The 22453-nt window shown below is 34.8% G+C and overlaps 1 protein-coding gene across 2 annotated transcripts in view; it reads right to left on the bottom strand.

The window, feature by feature from the left end:
* Positions 1–824: 824 nt before the first annotated feature.
* The window catches only part of TAFA5 (TAFA chemokine like family member 5), a 516415-nt gene continuing 494786 nt past the window's right edge, over positions 825–22453 (bottom strand). For both annotated transcript variants that reach the window (XM_063446792.1, XM_063446793.1), the window contains one exon: positions 825–3255. Coding sequence is in view for 1 of the 2 variants with exons in the window: in XM_063446793.1 (XP_063302863.1) it covers positions 3247–3255 (9 nt within the window). In the remaining variant the exon portion in view is untranslated. The remainder of the gene's footprint in view (positions 3256–22453) is intronic.

Here is a 22453-nt window from a genome sequence, read left to right as displayed (position 1 = left end):
TGCATGTATTTTCCTTTAATTGTGTCCATTCATTTAAAAAAGCACATAAGTTAAACTGTCTATTGTCTATATCTTCACTCCATCCATCTTCTCATTAAATGAGTTGGCAATTGTACACATTTTATTCATGAGACCTAAAAACTACCTTTATTAGGCAGAAGTGGTCATATTTATTAAAATATTCAGTTCATAAAAGTTGGATCATTTGTTTTCTTATCTTGCGATTTTATGATCTTCATGTCACTTCTACAAACACTATGTTGTGAACATAACTCAGTGTAAAAGAATGTATTAGGGCCTTTCATTTACAAAAACAAACATTTTTGCAAATGTCATTCAGGAGGGTTGAACGCAGGACAGTATTCAAAATAATGTTTGACTATTGCACAAATTGCTATATGCAGAGATGTTTGGAATTAAAGAAAAGTTTCTTTTCAATAAAAAAAAAGAATCCCCTGAACTTAATGTATTTAAATATAAATTTCATTAGTGTAGTTGTTTTATTGAACAAAAGGCTTGATAAAAATGACTTGTCTTTATTTTTATAATTTAGCTATACCAACACAACAGAGAATACTTTTAAAGCAATAAAAAACTGAACACCTTTTACTGCTCTGAGTGCATAAAATAGAACTATTCCACTCCATATTATGTCAATTAACCCCTTCATCCCTGAGTTTAGAGTGTTCTATTACTAAAAGTTTGAATTACCATCCACCAATCTATGCGCCTAAAAAGAATTAAAAAAAAGTAAAAAAACAAGAAGACTGCAAAGATTAAAATTTAAAAAAAAAAAAAAGTAAAAAAAAGTGGATGGCATATGATGTAACAATCATTTCAAAATGCTGAAGTTAATTTTAATGAAAATATTAACACTACTATAAGAAAATAAAAATATGTATGTTCTAAATCTTGGAGGTGAAGGGGTTAAAACAATGCACCAAAAACATTGTTAGCATTAGATGATTTTCATACCCATATGTATTTAACACCATTTTTGCATGTTATTTTATCTAATGAAAGTGATCATTTCAAATGGAGTCTGTCAAAAACACTTGCGCTAAATGTTGCACCAGTATTTGTCGTACGCAAAGGAACAAAAAAGAAATTATGAAAAAATATATTTAATGTCATGATAACTTAAACAATTGTAACAGCAGCCCTAAAAGATATATTACTTGAAACCTACAATTCATTCAAAGCTATTCAATAGTCTTGTTTAAAAATGTGTAACTGTCTAATATTGTTTGCTTCCTCAGATAGGGCTTCAAATAAATTGTCCTCTGTGTTGTAAATTTGTGGTTCGATGTCATGTCTAGATTAGTAATTAAGGTCTAAGAACATGCTAAATAATTAAAAAGGGTTAAAAGTAATTGTTGATGACAGTATTAGGTAGTTTAAAAAAAAAAAAAAAGGAATAAAAAATATCTGCCCGGAAGACAGTACACCAATTTGTACCTTACTGGTAATGTTTGAAAAGTACAATAATGGTTTATGTTTCATATCATATGCCTTAAATTTCACATAACCAGCTTTAATTTAACTGCCCACTTCATGAAACTGAAGAATATAAAAAATAGATTTCTAAAGATGAGGTAAATTTCATACAAAGTACAGGTGATATCTATTTAGGTACGGGTAGTCCTGTTATTATCATAATAATAAAGATGCACTCTCTATCAACAGAACATTCCAACTGAGATCGACAAGCCTCGAAAGAAAACAAAATGTATCTTGTACTCTTTAGAAACATTATGGAGCTCTTACGTAAATTATGGGACCAGGTGTACCTGTCATATATATCCCCATATATTGTATAATATGTGCATTCATAAGGAGAGCTAAAAGGAACACAAAATGAAAAAGCTATATGGAAACGATTTACACTAGTTTTACCAGTACTCAAAGACAAAAAAAAAAAGAAAAAAAAGAAACTGCCTTCCAACAGCGCAATGGTTGAATGCATTTATATTATATAAACATTATTCTTTGTTTCTACACAGCTCTCTCTGATCATGCTTTACATCCAAAATGTCTCAATGGAAGAAAGCAAACTACACCGGTGTATTCAGAGGCAACTGAAGTAATAAACACAATAGAACTCTGACATTTGAATTGCAGAGTTACCACGTTAATTGTTAAATAGGATTTTCTACAAATATACAACATATAAAAACTGTTAAATATATAATTTTTAGGCTTTTCAAAATACATTTAATGATCTCTTTCAAACAAGTGTTACTTTTTTTTTTTCTTTAATTTGTTTTCTGGTGCTAAATGGTGTATTGAATGAGGTCACAGATGACCAAACATGCTCTTTTGCAAATATCGGTTTATCCAGTTTCAACTATCAAAATGGAATTGTAGAAGAGGCCTATTTTACTGGTTAAAACAGAAAATGGATTTTAGTATGGGAATGTCATTCTAAGTACAGAGGAGTAAAGATATCATTAAGACAGTGTCTGTGTTGTGTTCTATGCTCTTTTTTCTTTTTCTTCTTCTTAACATAGGCCGCTCTTTTTTTTCCATACTCTGTTAGGTTCCATAAATGTATTTTTGAAGAACTATTTCCTGTGTCCACATTGCTGCAGTTGTCCATAAAGATGTCCATTGGAGAGTAAACCTCTAGCTTTGTAAATCCCATAAACATGTTTGTTTGTTTTTTCTTAAGTCATAAGTAAGCATTCATGTTAAGCCTTTTGTATTTAACCCCAACGGTTTCTGATAATAGGTCTGCGTCCATGATAACATAATTTTGCTCTTTGGTCTATTTCATTTATATTCCAACATATAAGAAAATAAAAGCAATTCAGACAGTCCAGGGCACAAGAATTGAGTCGTGTTTGCACCTTAGTCCTCGTGTAGACAAAACAGTCTTCTCTCTAAGGCTGATTGGGGAGAATACTCTTCAGATTGATAGAATATTGAAATTCAGACAAGTCGGTAACATCAAGTCTCTCACTGGCGTATAAAGTACTGTAGATGAAATGTTAACCATGTAACTGTATTGCTAATGCTCAAGCATATCTCATAACAACATACAATATTCCTATCTCCAATGATCCTTTACATGGAAGGACAGAGTTTAGCTCATAAGGTTGAGAAACAATGCTGTCTTTTATGAGATATGGAGAAACAGATGGAGTAAGTGACACATAGGATGATGATCCACAGCAGTGAAATTGTCTAAAGTATGTAGTTCTCACAAGTTTGAACTGCTTCTGCGGGGCTCCGTTGTTGCATTTGTCAGGAGACCTGTAAATCAATAAAAACACACACTGTAAGTCAATATTTTACTTTCAAGACTCTATTGTTCTCTGTTAAACGTAACCTTTCATAAGTGTGTCTAGATCTCAAAGGAAACTATAATGAACTAAACAATACCCAATCTAAGTGAAGAAAACGTGCAAAGAAAATGGGAAAAAAACATGCAGATAAGGTACAGCCACATTGTGAGTTACTTAATTGCTTTTAAATGATTTTATCTGCTATTCATATGTAAATATATATATATATATGTTTATCATTTTAAAAATGATGTTTTAATGAATAGTCCCAGGAGTGCTGACTATCTTTTGGACTGTTCTGTACAATCTGCTGGTTGCTAGCACCCGTCATTTGGAATTGTTGACTCCCATGTGTGCAAACCTTTTGGGGAACATATATATATATACACACATATATATATATATATATATATATATATTTTTTTTTTTTCCCCTAAAATATAATCCTAAACCAGCATTATGTTAGTTTAATATACATAATTCAGTTATATAATTGACTATTTAACTTATAAATTTGCTAATAAACGCACTTGTATTGCTGCTTAATCCCATAAACACTGGTGTAGACAGAATCGTTGTTTATTTATCCTCTGCTGTAATTAAGTGGCCAGTGACAAATGGTATTCATGCAATGTCCAATGCGTAAAACAAGTGCAATATAAGTTGGTTTTATTATTAATTTTATTATTATTAATGTATGTTATGACATCAACTTTAAATGACATTCACACACCATTGCTTTACTGATGCAAGACTAAAGCACATAGATTTAATTAACACAATTAGCAACTACTATTTCCTTATAATTAAACATCAAATAGTTTTACTGCATCTCAATCATCTAAAATGATTTACTGACAGTGAGTGTCTCAATTAACTAATTTCTTCAATAGATCTGAATAAATGATACAAATAATGTACTATTGCACTAAGCTTAGGGTTTTTATTCCCAAATTTTCTCTGAGATAGTAGATACGTATAGGCCATTTGCAAAGATAGTGGTATAGAAAGAACAATGTGACATATTGTTATCACCATAATATAAGCAATCATCTGCTTGACAACCAGTTATCCTTCTTTTATTCTTTCCTTACCAATGTGCCTCGCAGCCACGAGGAGGAGTATGTAATAATGTGTCTTGGAATAAAAGGATGCATGTGCAGATACATTTACACCACCCCACTTAAATGCAATTCTATCTTTTAAGGAAATAACTTTTCGTGTTTCAGTTTGACTGAGCTTAACCTTAAAATAATAATAAAATATATAATCCAAATCTATATATTGTCTTAAGAAAAAATGAGACTTTCCATGGATGGGTGGACTGGTGAATGGATAGATGGAGAGAGGGACTTAAGGAAGGATCGATGGACAGACAGACAGACAGACAGACAGATAGATAGATAGATAGATAGATAGATAGATAGATATCAGAAAAAAAAGTGAATTGTGGATTGTAGACCGTGTATGAGTGACCCAACAAGCAGCCGTAAAATAAATTGTGAAAAGTGAAATACAGATGTGAATAAACATATAGTGCCAGTAAGAGACAAAATAAATAAGAAGGACACTGAGTGACAGGATTCATGACTACAAGAAAATGCTATTCAGAAACCAGACTGACAGTGACATTGAAATAGATTACATTTGTAGGAACAGGAAATGGAATGCACACAGCTATTGTACACACGCTTTCAAGATCATAGAGACCACTTCTAAAGATTATTTATGGCTGTGAACTGTGAAAATAATCTATTTAAAAACCACATGGTACAAATCTAATAGTTAATATAATAAAGCTAGCACATAATCTAATTTTCTCTTATAAAATACTATGGTTGTAATACTGTGAGAGAGCCCTTGACGAACAAGGAATATAAACAAAAAAAACATAACTATAATAATTATAATAATAACAATAATATTTTTTATTAATATTATTATTATTACGATTTTTTGTATTATACATATTGTTTAGAAGTTATACATTATTGTTATTTTACCTTCTTTCATGGCAATTTATTTGCTTTGACATCATATTTTCTGTGCTATTAATATAAACATTAACAATAAGTGTCCATTGTATTATATTTCTACCAATGATATTAACATTTTAAAAAAATGTATTTAAAGGGCAGTGTAATGGTCATGTTTCCAGTTGCGTCTGTCACTGTCCTATCGGAAGTAGTCAAACTGTTTTTATCCATTGTGTGCTCAATCAATAAATTTTGTCTGAACCTGATGAGTCCAGGAGACCCAGGTAAGAGCCAAACTGTTTGAAAATGCTTTGACTACTTATCATGGGATGGTACGATGGCACCTAGGTCATTGCAGCAGTTTCTTTTGTATAAACCTACATTAAATAATAGTAGAAAATGAATTTTGTCTCTGCCCTAGAGTCCACCCTATTTAGCATATAAGTGTGCCTTACGTCCCAGACATTTAAACACCTGCGAAGACACACGTAGAGACAAAGAGTTAAAGAGACTAGCAGATAGCTATATAGAGAGCAATAGATAGATAGAGTGACAGACATATAGGTGAATGGACAGACAGATAGAGAAAGGATGCACATTAGATAGATAGATAGATAGATAGATAGATAGATAGATAGATAGATAGACTGTAAGCTCGTTTGAGCAGGGCCCTCTTCAACCTTTCTTTCCTGTGAGTTTTCTTGTAATAGTCCTGTTTATAGTTAAATACCCCCTTTCATAATATTGTATAGCGCTATGGAATCTGTTGGCACTATATAAATGGCAATAATAATAGATAGAAAGATAGATTGATAGATAGATAGCGAGATATATATGGATGGATGGATGGATAGATAGATAGACTGTAAGCTCGTTTGAGCAGGGTCCTCTTCAACCTATCTTTCCTGTAAGCTTTCTTGTAATTGTCCTGTTTATAGTTAAATACCCCCTCTCATAATATTGTAAAGTGCTATGGGCACTATATAAATGGCAATAATAATACTAATACTAATAATAATGATAGATATATAGATAGATAGCTAGATAGATATATAGATAGATAGATAGCGATATATATATGGATGGATAGGTAGATAGAAAGAGAGAGAGAGAGAGAGAGACGCTAGATGATACAATTTGTGTGATACATGTTCTAAAACAGATTTAAAAGAAGGAAAATGCTAAGCAGTGCTTTTGAAGCAAGCAATGTGTAAATAAGCTCCCTCTACTGTTAAATAAAACGATTCCAGGAAATCTCCCAAATACTTCATGAAGGAATCTCTGGTTTAGAAAACTGCTCAAAATAAAAGTTTGATAATAATGTGAGCTAATTACTAAAGTAGTTACAAAGCAGGTGGACTAATCTCAGAAGGACATCAAAGCTTAATAGTCAGCAGCTTTAAAGGAAATCCTTCTTATAGCCTGAAGACAAGACTCATTTCCTTGATTTACAAACTTTAAGATAGATTAAAGATAGCAGCAACAGTTTGACCACAAGGCTGTCCTAGATATAGTAAATTAGACACTGAAACCTTAAACAAGCTGAATATATTGAACTACTGTTACCATGTCTATAGATTTCTTACAGGGAGGAGCAGTACATTTATTTACCCCCATCTTGCCCCCAATGCATGTATGGTCAACAGTCTAAATGGAAAGATATTGAAATAAATAAATGTTTCATGATATATGTTATAGTTTATCGTCTCACCACCTTAGTAAAAGATATTTATATTATCAACGTTTGCAGTTTGACACAACTTTATGTATTGACAATAATGCTGAGTGGCTGAGCTGTGTGTGTGCACTCATAATAAAGTATTTTGTTTTAGAACTGCGGCAAGGCTAAGCAGATAGGCTTATGCTGCTGCGTTCTGCATATCAGTGTCTTTGTTTCTATTTTTAAAAAAAATTAGTAGACAAAAAATAGCGCATCATATGCATTAAAGTTGGTTCAGGAAGTACCGTATTTACTCGAATCTAGCGCACACTTTTTTGGGGAAAATAATTTTGGGAAGATTTTGGGAAATTTTTTTTGAAAAATAAAGTTTCCAAAATTTTCATACGCATTAGATTTGATGGTGTATTACATTCGGGGCAAAATTCAAAATTTTCCAGCAAATTCACAAAGGCAAATTAAAACTGGTTAATTAAAACTAGTGAATTCAAACAGATGATTGAAACAGACTAATTGAAACAAATTGAAACAGATGAGTTAAAACAAACAAAATTGAAAGAAACAAATTCAAACCGACGAATTCAAACAGTCAAATTTCATCTTGGAAAGAGAGGTTAAGAAAGAATAACCATAACACTAAAATTGAAATTCCATCAATGTTACTATGATATATGGCAATAAACATTTTCATTGTAGCACAATGTTGTATAGTAGTATCTTTTTGTATAAATTAGTAAACACGGTAATTTTAAGTCAATGAAAGGTTGAATTGATCCTGCAGGCATTACATGTGCAAGTTTGGGGCTGGGACATTACTTCTTAAACCTATAGAGATTCTTCACAGGCAGATAAAAGAAATAGAAGAACAAACTCGGATGGGCTAATTGAAAGCATTTAATCGTACACACCCCTCTTCATTACATTACAGCTTGTGTTCCTATGCTATCAAGTGAAATATATAAACGAGCAGGCTAGCCAGTTTACAGATACTGCTCCTGACGACGGCTTGCTGACACGCCGAAACGCGAGTCAAGCTTTTTGTTGTTTTTATCACTTTTTCACCTGGTAGCACTAATACGCACTAGTTTAGTTAAAGATTTATTTATTTTCTCTTCTTAGGTAGGGAGACTGGTTCAGGTAGACATTAGTGGCTAGTCCGAGGTAAAATAGGGACTAACTCTACCAGTTCCGAGGTAATATAGGGACTAACTCTTTTGAGTTATTGAGTTTTGTGATCTTTGGGGGATTGCCCCCTCCTCATTTTCCCATTCTCACATTACTTTTACCTCTTGGAATACCTGTTTTATGTATTCATGCTGGGGTAGTACCTGGCAAAGGCCTGGATTATTCTAACTATTTAGTTAGTTTTTCTGCTTTTGGGATTAGTTCATATATACCTCGTCAACCCCAGCAGTAAACGTTTTTGGTCTCTCCCTACCTATTACGTTACCCGTATTTTCTATTTTCCCTAGAATCCTTAAAGGTAGGGCTTCCTTCCCTTATTACTGTCACTCTCCCATTTAGGACTTTTTTAGTCCATTACAGTTTTTTCTAAGTATTGAGGGTTATTCCCCAGCTGGGAGAGGGACATTGGGCACCCTTGGCGTATATCCACCAGTCCCCTGTATCTTTCTGGGGCTTTTAGATCAGCTCTTTTCTTATTATTTATATTATCTGCTCTTTAATTGGTGCTATTACTCACAATAAGAATGTTTAAATTGTATGAAGTAAAAGAAAAATACAGAGTAATTTAGTTTGTTTTTGTAGTGTGTTCTCTTGTTCATACATTTAGCAAGATTCTTAACCACATCTTTTGTAAAACTTTTAGCAAACTTTTAATAATAGTGTGGCAATATGTGTAATAAAAAATCTGCCGTGGTTACTCTCAGATAAAGGGGCCTGTATTTTACAGACGCTACATTTTTAAACTGGGAAAGTAGCGTCCTTAATTGTCTAATGCAAACAGAATTCTTAGAATATTTATGTTATAATGGTGAGGAGATGTCAGTTTTAACTGTCGACAATAAAACATTGATGCCACTATTTTAATTAGTGAATAGAGTTATATAGACAGATTTAGAGGCTGACATTTGATTGACAAGTGGTTCTTCAACAATATATATGTCTCAAAGTAAATATTTCTCAGTGTAAATTAAAATTAATTGTCTGTTATATTCCCTGAACACCACTGAATGTTAATGGAATAATCAGGTGCCTATATAGCTTAATAGGAGATGGAATACTTTTCCTTGTATGTTACTATAGTTTACTTTTGGTTTTATATACAGAAAAAGGCATATTTATAAACTTAAAGTAAAGCTGTCAGCTTAAAATTCCATCTAAACATCTTGCTGGCAGTTTTGCTATCAAGTGTATACATCGGGAGAAACATCTATTCAAAAATAGCTTTTTTCTCCCATCCTGTCCTCCTCTGAATGCCAAGAAATTGAGAGACAGGAGGAGCAGAAAAAAACTGCTATAGGGGGTTCATCTGCTCTCCACCCAGAGCAACTACAGATATTTCTATGGTAACTCCCTAGCTGGCACAGCTAGTGATGGCTAGGGATTATAGGATATCACTCCATTAAGACGCCAGTACGGTGGCAACAAAGCCAGCATGATGGAGTCATGGAGGAGTTTTGCAGTGCTTGGAGTAGTATCCCCAAGCAGGGCAAAGAATATAGGAGGAGTATGGGCAGATCAGAGGTAGGTGCTACACCCACCTCTTTAACCCCTTAAGGACCAAACGTCTGGAATAAAAGGGAATCATGAAATGTCACACATGTCATGTGTCCTTAAGGGGTTAATGAGATTGTGGCGGGGGAGCGATAAGCCATGACCAAAAAAATGAAAATGCATAAGCAGCTGTTTTTGCTTTGGTTATTTTTACAATGAGAGCCTAGAACAAATAAGAGCATTAATTTATTGCTAACTAGCAAATATTGTCTGCCTTCCGAGATTATTTGTTACAGGACAGTATACCTAGACTGGGTATACTAGTACTGCATCTACAAACAGGCAAAGTACTGAATCTTGGTCAGTATAATGAAAGTGTAATCAAAGCCTCTGTAGATTCACGATAAAGGCATTTACTCTTAACCCCTTCAGTATTAAATTAGTAAGAAAGCATTATCTGGCTTCAAAGAGTACAGACCGTGGCTGTAATTTGAAATTGAAGGTCAAATGATGACATTCTAAGGCAATTCTTATCTTCTGAGCACATGTTTGACCAACATTAAAACCTCCCCAGTTCTTCATGTATATTACGTAAAAAATATTTAAAAGCAAGCTGCATTATTTATTGAAAACACAAACTTATCCAAATAGACAAAAACATCCCTCTGCTGCACTATTTGCTTTTGCTCCATATAATACTGCCAATGCTTGCAATAAGAGTGTCCTCTTACCCCAGAGTAAAAGGCTAGCTCACCGAAATTAAATTGAAGAAAAAAAATTCCATTGCTGCTTGCTTTTTAGTCATGTGAAATAGTTAAAATACAGACAAATTGCAGTCTATATAGGCTCCTAATTTGCTAAATCTTAAAATTCTGTGTTTCCTGTTTCACTAACACTTCCTCAGTTTAAGGTATATTTACAATACTGTTACATAATACACAATGGTGTCGCCATTACATATTCACACAGCTCATCAACCTGTCTAATTTGATGCTTTCATACTGCCCTCTCCAGGTCCCTTATAGTAGGTCTAAGGCTGGTTATTTTTCAGTGCACCCATACAGCAGCATCATACATACTGACAATAGCAAGAAATCACTTATTATATAAACCTCCTATCCACTCACTCACGCACCCTGTTGTGATTTCTTGTACTCCCTACAATGCACTGTATTGCCTTGACCATATTTTGTTCTGGGGGTGACTCTTTTTATCCTGCCTTTCAGAATCCATGATCGTGGCCTGTTCCTGCCACTTTAAGCACCCATAATACAAACTATCCATTTTCTTTGCTGTTGAGTAATTTCTTATATTTAAGGCTCAACTTGTTGGTTATCCTAGTTTACCTTGAAAAGTACAAGAAGTACCAAAACCGCACAAAAAGTAAGTGTAGACAAAATGCAGAGATTGGTGGGCATTTTTGAAGATGGAGGGGGCATTAAATATTTAAAGATCAAAACGTAATAAGCAACAACAAAAAGACAAAAAAATAAAAATTCAGAATATTACAAAGGAGCATATACATGTTTACACGTGCATTAATTACAGGAAATCACCAAATGTCTTTGTGCCAGTGACGCATACTTGTACTTTTGAATATTTACTTTATAAGTTGAGAGATTTGTGTGATTCTATGAATTTAAACTCTATCTATTTATTCCCCTCATGCATACATTCAATGTATACTATGCTAGTAAATAGAATTATAATTATTAAACAGAAAATATGTATATATGGATGTAAATACACATACCATCCAACATTTGAAATGGACAAAGAGGGACACTTCCATTTTAGGGGTGTAAGTGGAGCTTTTCTAAGACAATTTAGGTAACTTACTAATAACAATTTATGAACGAAAGGGTAATTTAGAACAAGAACAATGTATCTTATTTACACAGACTGATTTCTAACCACATTTATTGTAGTTTAAAGACTCATTACTGGGAGTATTATTGCTGTGACACACCAACATTATGAGCTTCTAAAACAGTAGGCCAGCAATGTCGAAAGACAAAGAGAGAGGGGTTTTGTCCATAAATATGAAATGCCCCTCCAAAATAGGGACACTTGGAAGGTATGTGTATACATGGAGATGTATAAGTGTGTGTGTGTGTGCGCGCATGCATATGTGTATTTTGTTGTTTTGTTATGTTTTTTTTTTTTTTTTTTATTATATCTTTATTGAAAAAGTTTTTCATTGTTATTTAACATAGACAACGAGTATGCTGAAACTAATACAGATCAACAAGTGTACACAAGTATCAAACAAATATATAAGTGATAGATGGTACATAATCAAACACAGTAATCGCATATTCAATTATAAACCAGCATAGCAGCATAGCAGCATACTAACATAGATTGACCACGACAGAAAAAAAAAAAAAAAAAAAAAATTTCCTTAGAGCATCCTAACAAACCACTGCCTTTCCATGAACTGAGGTTATTGGCTTCTGTTTTAATTTTATCCCTTCTTTCTCTATCTATACAGATATCCACTATAGCCATAGTAGAACTATCCAAATAATATACTATATTTGTCTAACCATTCACAATACCATCTTTATTTCTTAGAGGTAAAAGTCGCATTATTGATCAACTCATATTCCATTGATAATTGGAATCTAATTTGGTCTATCAATAGTCTTTTTTCAAACGACTTAGATACTTTCCAGTGTCTTGCGATAATGATTTTAACCGCAACCAAAGAATGAATGGCAAAACAGAAATCTCTTTGTGAATCGAAAGACAAATTCAGATGTAAAATAGCCGAAGCAGCATTCTCCGGAATTCTGTTTGTAGTCATTAATGAGAAAATATTAAACGCCCAAGACCAGATAGACTTAACAGCTGGACATGTCCACCAGATATGTATGTAAGTACCTAAATGGCTACCACATCTCCAACAAGTTGGATCAGAAGAATGAAACATTTTAGCTAGTCTAGCAGGTGTATAATACCATCTATAGAGAACTTTGAAGTGGCATTCCGACAGGTTCAGACAATGGATATATTTATTCACCCAACTCAAAGAGGAGTTCCAGTCGTCTAAAGAAATTTGCAGTTCTAAATCTTGTTCCCACTTCTTAATCAAACTATATGGGGACTCTTTAAGAACTTCCAGCATTGATAAGGCGACAGACATGCTCTTTTTAATGGGTTGAGACTTAAATATAACTTCCAACTTTTTCGCATAGATAGAAGACGATTTGAGCACATTTTTATGGATATAGTTTTTTATCCGCAGATAAGTAAAAATTTCCCTGCGTGGAATGTGGAAAATATCAATTATGCTCTGAAATGGCAAAATATTATCTCCTTGCATAATTTGTGAAAACTTTATTCTATCAGCGTTAGCCCAATTCTTTAAAGAAAGATCTTCTATAAGAATTTGCAGTATGTCAATTGTGCATGATTTGGGTATCATATTTCCTAGGGCTAGTTTTTTCTTAATTAATAACCACTCTTCTAGGATTTGGAATAGTATCGTTGAGTTCTTAAACAAATTCATTAGAGAGTTCTTTGTAACTATCCACATCGAGTGTTGCAGTCTATCTGTTTGGACCATTTCAGATTCAATAGTATACCATGATTCTAAGACCTGCTCAGGGTCCTGAAGGAGGTAGATATGTCTAATAATATTAGCATGATAACTGTAGGTAATACTAGGAAAGTTTAAACCTCCGTTAGACAGTTTTCTAGTTAATATCTTTTGAGCAATTCTAGGTTTTTTATTATTCCAGATAAAATTATTGAAACTGGATTGAATCATAGCCAACCAGGGCCCAGGGACTTTGAGTGGAATCATAGAGAATAAGTATAGCCATTTAGGCAATATATACGCATTAATAATATTTATTTTGCCTTGCCAGGAAGTTTCTAAATTTTTCCATCTTTTTAGTTTGAGATTCATATTTCTCATAAAGAACATTATATTCCTCTCCATTATAGCTGTCACTTTGGCAGTTATATATAGTCCTAGATAATTTAATTCCAAGTCTGTCCATACGAATTTATAGGCGTGGGCTAAAGTGTTTACCAGGTCATTGTTCATATTCACATACATTACTGTGGATTTGGTTATATTTAGCTTAAAGTTCGAAATTGTAGAATATTTATTAATTTCGATCATTAGAAATTTTAGAGAAGACTCTGGGGATGTAAGAGTGAGTAACGCATCGTCCGCGTATAATGATATTTTAGCGTCCATCGAATTCGTATGGACACCTTGGATCAAAGGATTATTCCTAATATTGATTGCCAAAGGCTCAATAGACAAGATATACAGCAGGGGGGAAAGAGGACATCCTTGTCGTGTGCCGTTTTTAAGTGCAAACCACCCTGCTGTGATATTTGGTCCTACCGTTCTCGCTGTAGGGGAGGAATACAGAGCCATAATGGCGTCGTGTATCCATCCAGTGAACCCAAACGCAATAAGAAGTTCGCTAAGATAACCCCACCCGACCCTGTCGAATGCTTTTTCGGCATCTAATGACAGGGCCAGGAAGGGAATCCGATATCTGTTAGCCCAGTCTAGAGTGTCAATTATTCTTCTAGTGTTGTTTGATGCTTGCCTACCCGGGACAAACCCTATCTGATCTGGATGAATCAATGTCGCAATAATAGTCTTAATTCTGTCAGCAATTATGGCCGCATAGATCTTCATATCCACATTAATCAAAGCTATAGGTCTATAATTACTAGGGTTGTTACTAATTTTATCAGGTTTCAATATCGGAATAATATTAGCCTGTAGTAATTCAGTTGGAAAAAGTTTGTTTAGAGCTATTTGATTAAACATGTCTGTTAAAGGATTGATTAATAAGGACTGCATCTGTTTATAATATAGATTCGTAAAACCGTCAGGGCCCGGGGTTTTATTAATAGGGAGTCTATTTATTTGGAATTTAACTTCATCAGCCGAAATAATCCTATTTAGAATTAATAGATCATGCGCTGAAACTTTTGGGATCTGAGTGTCCGCTAAATAGTTTTGAATATCCATTAGATTAGGGGACATTTTGAGGTTATATAGATCTTCATAAAATTGATTGAATCTCTCCCCTATTGCAGCGGGTGTAGAATAGACCTTTTGGCCATCTATCAGTTGTTCTACTCGATTTTTTGCGTGGTAATTTTGTAGTCTTTTTGACAAATTTTTATTAGCTCTGTTACCTGTACAATAGTTTTTTAATCTTAATTTGTAAATATTTAATTTAATTTTTTCTTCCACTTTTAAATTAATTTGTTTTTGTACATCATTTATTTTAGTTTTCATTTCTGCAGATGGATTTTGTTTATTTAACTTAGACAAGTTATAGAACTCGATATACAGATCAGATAGGGTCTTACCCTTCATAGATCTCTTTATATGGGCTAATTTAATTAGATAACCTCGCATAACTGATTTGTGTGTACACCAGTTATTTGCCGGCGATGTATCAGAGGAGCTGTTTTCTAACCAAAAAAATTTTAATAATTGGGTTAATTCTTCCTTATTTTTCGTATCATTGATAAGAGCATCATTCAGTCTCCAAGTAGTGCGTACCCTAGAAGATCTCTTGCCAAAGTCTATTAGAATGAGACTATGATCAGACCATAGACTCTCTTTAATTTCAATTGAATTACATAAGGGTATCGAATTAGCGTCTAATAGACATAGATCAATACGTGAGTATGAGCCATGCACACACGATTGGTGGGAGTAGTCTTTTTCCAGTGGATGTAATAGTCTCCAAATATCATGTAAATTATATTGTTTACAAATGTTATTAAATTTTTTAGACTGTTTGACCATTCTTTTATCAATTGAAGTAGTCGGAGTATATGTCTTATCCATTTTAGGGTTCGCCACACAATTAAAATCTCCAGCTATAATTAGATATCCCTTAGATACTTTATCAACTCTATCCATTATAGATAGAAACTTTGTCATAGGGTCGACATTCGGTAGATATACATTTACTAAAGTATAGGACAGTTTATCCATTACACAAACGATAATTATATATCTAGCTTTTGGGTCCAATTCGATATATTCAATTTGCAAATCTATATTGCTGTTGAAAACAACTGCAACTCCTCTTTTTTTCTTGTCTCTTAAGGAAGCATGAACTATATTAACAAATTTGTCCCCACCCCATCTTTGCTTAAGACCCTGCAGCCAATGTGTTTCCTGTAAGAATGCCACTTGAATGTTATGTTCCCCAAGAGTATCATATAATCTGCTCCTTTTTTTATTGGTATTTAACCCTTGGACATTTAAAGATAGAAATTTTAACATTTCTGTTTGTCAATAAGTTATTCGAATATACTTATGTTGAAACCCCCAGTATCCATATGCAGGAATTTTAATATCTTTTGTTGTCCTGGATTTATCAAAAAATTCATATGCTCTAAAAAAAGAAAAAACAGACAGAAAAAAAACAACACAGCAAGACACCAGACTACACCAAACACAAACAAGTTAAAATTGAATCGAAACAGATCCATCATCTTCATCCAGCCGATAGCTAGAGAAAAAATCAGAAAAAAGAAAAAAAAAAAAAGAATTAACCGTAGATCTCTGGTAGTAATAGAGATCAACGGAAACAGTGTAGTATCACTACACCAAGAGGGGCAAGCCGGCCACTAGGCCCAGCGAGCTGTCCTAGCAAAGTCAACTATAACTAATATCTAAATGAGGAGAAAAAAAAAAAAAAAAAAAAAATTATCTTTCAAACAGAACTTATATCATAATTTGTACATTGTGTGTCCCCATAATCTACACCGTGACCAATTTCTTAAATTATTCTATTATTAAGGCTATTATTCTACTTGTTATGTTTGTTTTTTCCCTTCTGCAAAGAAAGTAGTTTAGATTTTCCTGGGGGAGGCCTAAAATTAATTTTAATGTCATAAAGGTGAATAATACATTAAGAGTTGAAATTATTTGTATTGGTTTGATATGACAGTGCCAAACAGTATTATAAACTGACAGCAGACAAGGTAATTGGAAACCTTTATGAAAATTCTATTTAAATACAGTCTTTTACCAGAATGCAATTCACATAAACACTCAGTTTAATAAGCCCATGTCAGTCTTTCAAGATCTCTCTAAGATTGTGGCTATTTACATTAACCATTACTGTTCAATTATTTAACAGAAAAAATTTATACAGAATTTTTTAAAAAGTGCTTTACAAAAAAACAATTCAATGCCACAATAGCATTAAAATAAAATACTAAGATAAATTAGCTATTTTATTTAGATATCTATATTGCACGGCTAGATATATCCTGATTTGAAATTGCGAGTGTATTTAATGGAAAATTTGATTTCCAATGACATCTATACCATAGAAAATAACTGGAATAAAATGTAATTATATCTGTAATCAATCTCTATTATAATATATGAAAACTCTTTCCCCACAAGTTTGATCATTTTACTGATACACAGATGTAAAGATTTATGACAGTTGTAATCAGGGGAAAGTATTTTGACTTTATAAGCCTTGGGCCATGTAGCACTGGTTGCTGATGGACGCTCTATTCTGAAGAAGATTTATGCAAATGCAAAATATGTTGGGCGTTTTGGGAATCTTTTGGAATGTTCAGCCTCTGCCAGCAAGATACATTTCTTCCAGACTATTTAATTTCAATATTTCTAGCTCATTTATCCAAAGACACTTTGCTCAGCTGTGCAGAGCAACATTGAGGTCTTCTGCCCCATAGTGAAGACTTATTTTCAAGGTGAGTATACCCTAGCATGTACACCACGGGCAAAGAGGATATAGTAGGTTTAGAAGGTAACAGTATCAGTCCTTAGAATGAGTGGGCTTAATATGTGAAAATATAGGAAACAGTCTGCACAAAGACTAAGCATGAATAAAAACAAACTGAGGTCAGGGATTACGTATAACACAGAGAGGAGATATAGACAAAGGTCAAGGATCACAGAAGTCAGACCAAACAAGAAGATTAAGCCAAGTCAAAACTAGAAAATCAGGGCACTGTATATAATGCACTTTCAGGTAATAAAGACTGCAAAAGGACACATGGGTAGAACTAAGAAGACTGATTAGTGGGTGTCAAATTTTTATGCCTGAATGTATCCATATGGTGTCACTGAAAAAATGACACAAGTCAGGACTAATGTAAGAAACAAGTGGAGAAACAAGTGGAGCAGACCGCACTAATAAGGATGCCAGATTGACGCACTGTGTCAATATGAGTGCCACAATATGAGTCTCTAACAGTTGTGACATTTGTATTCTGATTTCTGTATCATTTTTAAAACCTTATTGTTATATATGTGTTGTATGTGATAAAGAATACTGAGTTTAAAGTCCCTGATGATGGACCAGAAACTGAGTTGAAAAGTTAGCCTGAACGAGGGCTGATAAAGTTGACATATTTAAAAAAAAAAAAAAGGAATGGATCAAAGTGTGACTAGTGCCAAGACAATGGATGAAGAGGTAAATATTTATATACAATTCATCTTTCTCAAAATACAAGCTAATTGTAGGCTTCATATTTATAATAATTAACCTGCAAGCAGCTAATTTCATATTAAATTGTACACACAAAACTCCAAATTGTAGGGAATCAAAATAGAAATGGCACAACAGTGACTAGAGCAGAGCCGGAGCATTTTTCTTGATGAGCTATTTAAACTTAAACGTTGGCATTCAAATTTTCGTTTTCTACAATTTGGAGTCTATAGTGAATACCTCAAAGAGCAGAGATAACACACACAGCTACATTGATTGCAATAATAGAGAAGAATTAACATAGAGATCAACGGGAAGATTACCAATCTGAATTTGCCATATCACTAGTGAAGAGGCAAACCTTGATGAAACATATATAGTGTTATTTGCCAAAGTGTGAATTTTAAGACAATATAACTGGAGTGGAAATGCTTCAATTGAGCTATATTTGCAGATTGTCTAATTTGGTCCAAATAATACCTTTTAATTTCCAATTATTCCCAATTTATTGACTAACCTTAAGGTGTGTTTGCTGGGAAATAGACGACCTGAACCTCACTAATATTCCCAAATAAGACTAACCCACACTGTATATCTATTGACAGTTGCTCGATTTAGTGGGGAATGGAAATGCATTATCCCAAATTATATCCAAATACAAAATATTCTTTAGTAATGAGCTTATTTAAAACAAACTCTTGGTCAGCATATTGTATTTCATGTCCTGAATTGTTCATCTTCTTCAGCACAAAGCACACACTAAATTAATAAGTACAGAACATACAAAACATTAATAGGTAAATACACATTAATGTTTGACTGCATGCAAATCCTCCTTTATTCTTCTTAAAATTTTATAAATATTTATTCAGAATTTTGAAGTATGATGCCTGTTATTTGCAGAAAAAAAAAGTAAAGCATGTAAGTTTAAAAAGCTTTGTTGTCTTGTGTATATAAATGTGGGTATTATATATGTAATAATTGATCCAGATCTACAAATTTTTAAAAAATTGCATGCTAATTTACCAAACAATGCTGCAACAATGTTATATATATATATATATATATATATATATATATATACCGTATTTATCGGCGTATAACACGCACTTTTTTCCCCTGAAAATAGGGGAAAAATCGTGGGTGCGTGTTATACGCCGATATCCCATAATTACTTACCTGTCCTGAAGCGTGGGCCGGCTTCACAGCGCGCACCGCGGTACAGGAACTTTAATTTCAGGTTCCGGTTTCCGGCGGGACTGAAAGGAAGTGTGCACAATAGTGTGCACACTTCCTTTCAGTCCCGCCGGAAACCGGAACCTGAAATTAAAGTTCCTGTACCGCGGTGCGCGCTGTGAAGCCGGCCCATGCTTCAGGACAGGTAAGTAATTATGGGAGGGGAGGAAAGTACACTATGGGAGGGGAGGGGAGGGGGAGGAAAGTACACTATGGGAGGTGAGGGGAGGGGGAGGAAAGTACACTATGGGAGGTGAGGGGAGGGGGAGGAAAGTACACTATGGGAGGTGAGGGGAGGGGGAGGAAAGTACACTATGGGAGGGGAGGGGAGGGGAGGGGAGGGGGGGAGTACACTAGGGGAGGGGAGGGGGGGAAAGTACACTATGGGAGGGGAGGGGGGGAAAATACACTATGGGAGGGGAGGGGGGGGATACTATGGGAGGGGAGGGGGGGAGAATACTATGGGAGGGGAGGGGGGGAGAATACTATGGGAGGGGAGGGGGAGAATACTATGGGAGGGGAGGGGGGAGAATACTATGGGAGGGGAGGGGGGAGAATACTATGGGAGGGGAGGGGGGAGAATACTATGGGAGGGGAGGGGGGGAGAATACTATAGGAGGGAAGGGGGGAGATTACTATGGGAGGGGAGGGGGAGATTACTATGGGAGGGGAGGGGGAAGAATACTATGGGAGGGGAGGGGGGGAGAATACTATGGGAGGGGAGGGGGGAGAATACTATAGGAGGGGAGGGGGAGATTACTATGGGATGGAAGGGAGGGAGAATACTATGGGAGGGGAGGGGGGAGAATACTATGGGGGAGAATACTATGGGGGGGGGGAATACTATGGGAGGGGGGAGAATACTATGGAAAGGGGGGGAGAATACTATGGGATGAGGGGGGAATACTATGGGATGAGGGGGGGGAATACTATGGGAGGGGGGGAAATTTCCTGGAATTTCTTTCTAAAAATGAGGTGCGTGTTATACGCCGGTGCGTGTTATACGCCGATAAATACGGTATATACGAGAAAATAATTTTGCACTCCACTTACTAAGGTGTAGATGCCTGGTACTTGTCAGCAAATGATATAGAAACAGCTAAAGGATAGCACTCTCAGGACTTCAAAAGTAAAATAAAACTTAACTTTTAATGTCCAAGGTTAAAGATCAACGTTTCAGTTCGTCTTGCAAACTTTCAGCAGGATGTAAAGTTTGATGAAAGTTTGCAAGACGAACTGAAACGTTGATCTATAACCTTGGACATTAAAAGTTAAGTTTAATTTGGTCAGGCGCCCCTCGCTGGGGGGGATGACGTAGGACGTGGGACGGCGCACGGAGGCACGCCGCGTCTCGCGGGTTTTTTTCCTTGGCCGGAAGATGGGAGACACTGAGCAGAGCGGGGCGTTGTGAGGGAAGACGCCTGATTTGCTTTCCGCTGCGGTTGGCGGTACTGGGCGATGCGGTGTTGCTGAGCGGTTGCTGAGCGGTCGAGAGAGAAGACAGGTCCCAAACGCTTATTTTTCTAAGTGGAAAACTAATTCCGTCCGCCCAGTGACGGCTGGAAAAGAGTGATGGGAGTGATGGGAGTGACCCCCCAGGACACTTAAACGGAGAAGTGGATAAGTATACCGGCTGGTTTGCTATATATATATGCTACATGTATGCTATATCCACGTATTAGCTAACAGAGCTTATAGATCACCCAGTCACTCAGTCACTAAGTGTACATTAAGGTCCATATTCAGGTTTTATACCCTACTACGTATTACTATTTACTATTATTGCACTACTATCGCAGTAATTGATATCCTTATCTTCCTTTAATCATTTATTAAGAACTATTAAGATTTAAAGGAAACCTTACTGAGAAAAAAATATAGGAACATAAAACAAAAAAAAACAAAAATATAAAAAAAAATATATATAAAAAAAAAAAAACAGAGAAAGAAATAGAACGCTAATAGAAAGAGAAAGTGAAAGAGAAGGGAAAGAGAGGAGGAGTAAATGGCCTCAAAAAAAAACTCAGAAGGTAAACAGAATTTAAAAAGAACTGCTAAAAAACAAGAACCAGCTATAGAAAGGAGGACCTCAGGTTTTTTCTCTCCCCAATTAAACAAGGGGAGTAGTACTAAATCTATACAAGAAGAATCAATACCTATATTGGACCCCAAAGAGACTGAGATAGACAAATTTTGTCAGATAGCTCATGGGAAGAAAATGTATCTATCACTGCCGGATATTTATCCAAATGCCTGGAGATCCAATTTGAGAAAATAAAAGAAGAAATAAACCTGCAGTCTAGAGAAATAAAAAATGAGATTCTAAATATAGGAAGAAGAGTGGTATTGTTAGAAGAGAAGACGGACCAAATAAATATACAACAAAAAAACAATACGGATAATATAAATAAATTGGATGAAACTCTAGAGACCCTGAAAAAGAAGATTACGGATTTAGAAGATAGATCTAGAAGACAAAACCTCCGAATTAGGGGGATCCCGGAGACTGTTGTAAATGCAAATCTAGAAGACTATTGTGTAGAGTTTTTTTTGTTTCTGGGGGTTAATTCAGATAACGGTACAAGCGGCATTGAAAGATGTCATAGAATTTATAAACCTGGTAACGTACCAGAACAAGCCCCGAGAGACACAATTATTTGCCTACAATCATTCCGTTTTAAGACGCAAATTATGAAGGCAATGACAACAAAAGACCTGAAGGGGTCAATCTTCCATCAAATTAAGATTTTTCAAGATCTCTCATACCAGACCAGACTTCAAAGGAAATTTTTTACCAATCAGACAGAGGTCCTTAGAAAAAATGCAATTAAATATGCCTGGGGATTTCCGACACGCATAAACCTAACACATAATAACCAAAGACTGACCTTTGATAAACCGCAGAAATTAGAACAATGGCTACTAGAAGGGAATTTAAAATAAGTCATTGCACAAGGTATTTTTTTTTTTTTTTTTTCTCGCACATATATAACACAACATAAAACAAATAAATTAGGATTAAAGCTACACTAGAGGCCATAGAAATGTAAAGGGTGGTCCCACACTATTAAGCTAAATCTCTCCTGAAAACTAAGAAAAATGGGGGAAAGAAGTGATAAAGGG

The sequence above is a fragment of the Pelobates fuscus genome, chromosome 3 (genome assembly GCF_036172605.1).
Source record: "Pelobates fuscus isolate aPelFus1 chromosome 3, aPelFus1.pri, whole genome shotgun sequence".
In the NCBI taxonomy this organism is placed as follows: Eukaryota; Metazoa; Chordata; class Amphibia; order Anura; family Pelobatidae; genus Pelobates; species Pelobates fuscus.
Note: the sequence above shows the minus strand (reverse complement) of the source record. Positions and strands in the feature narration are given on the sequence as shown.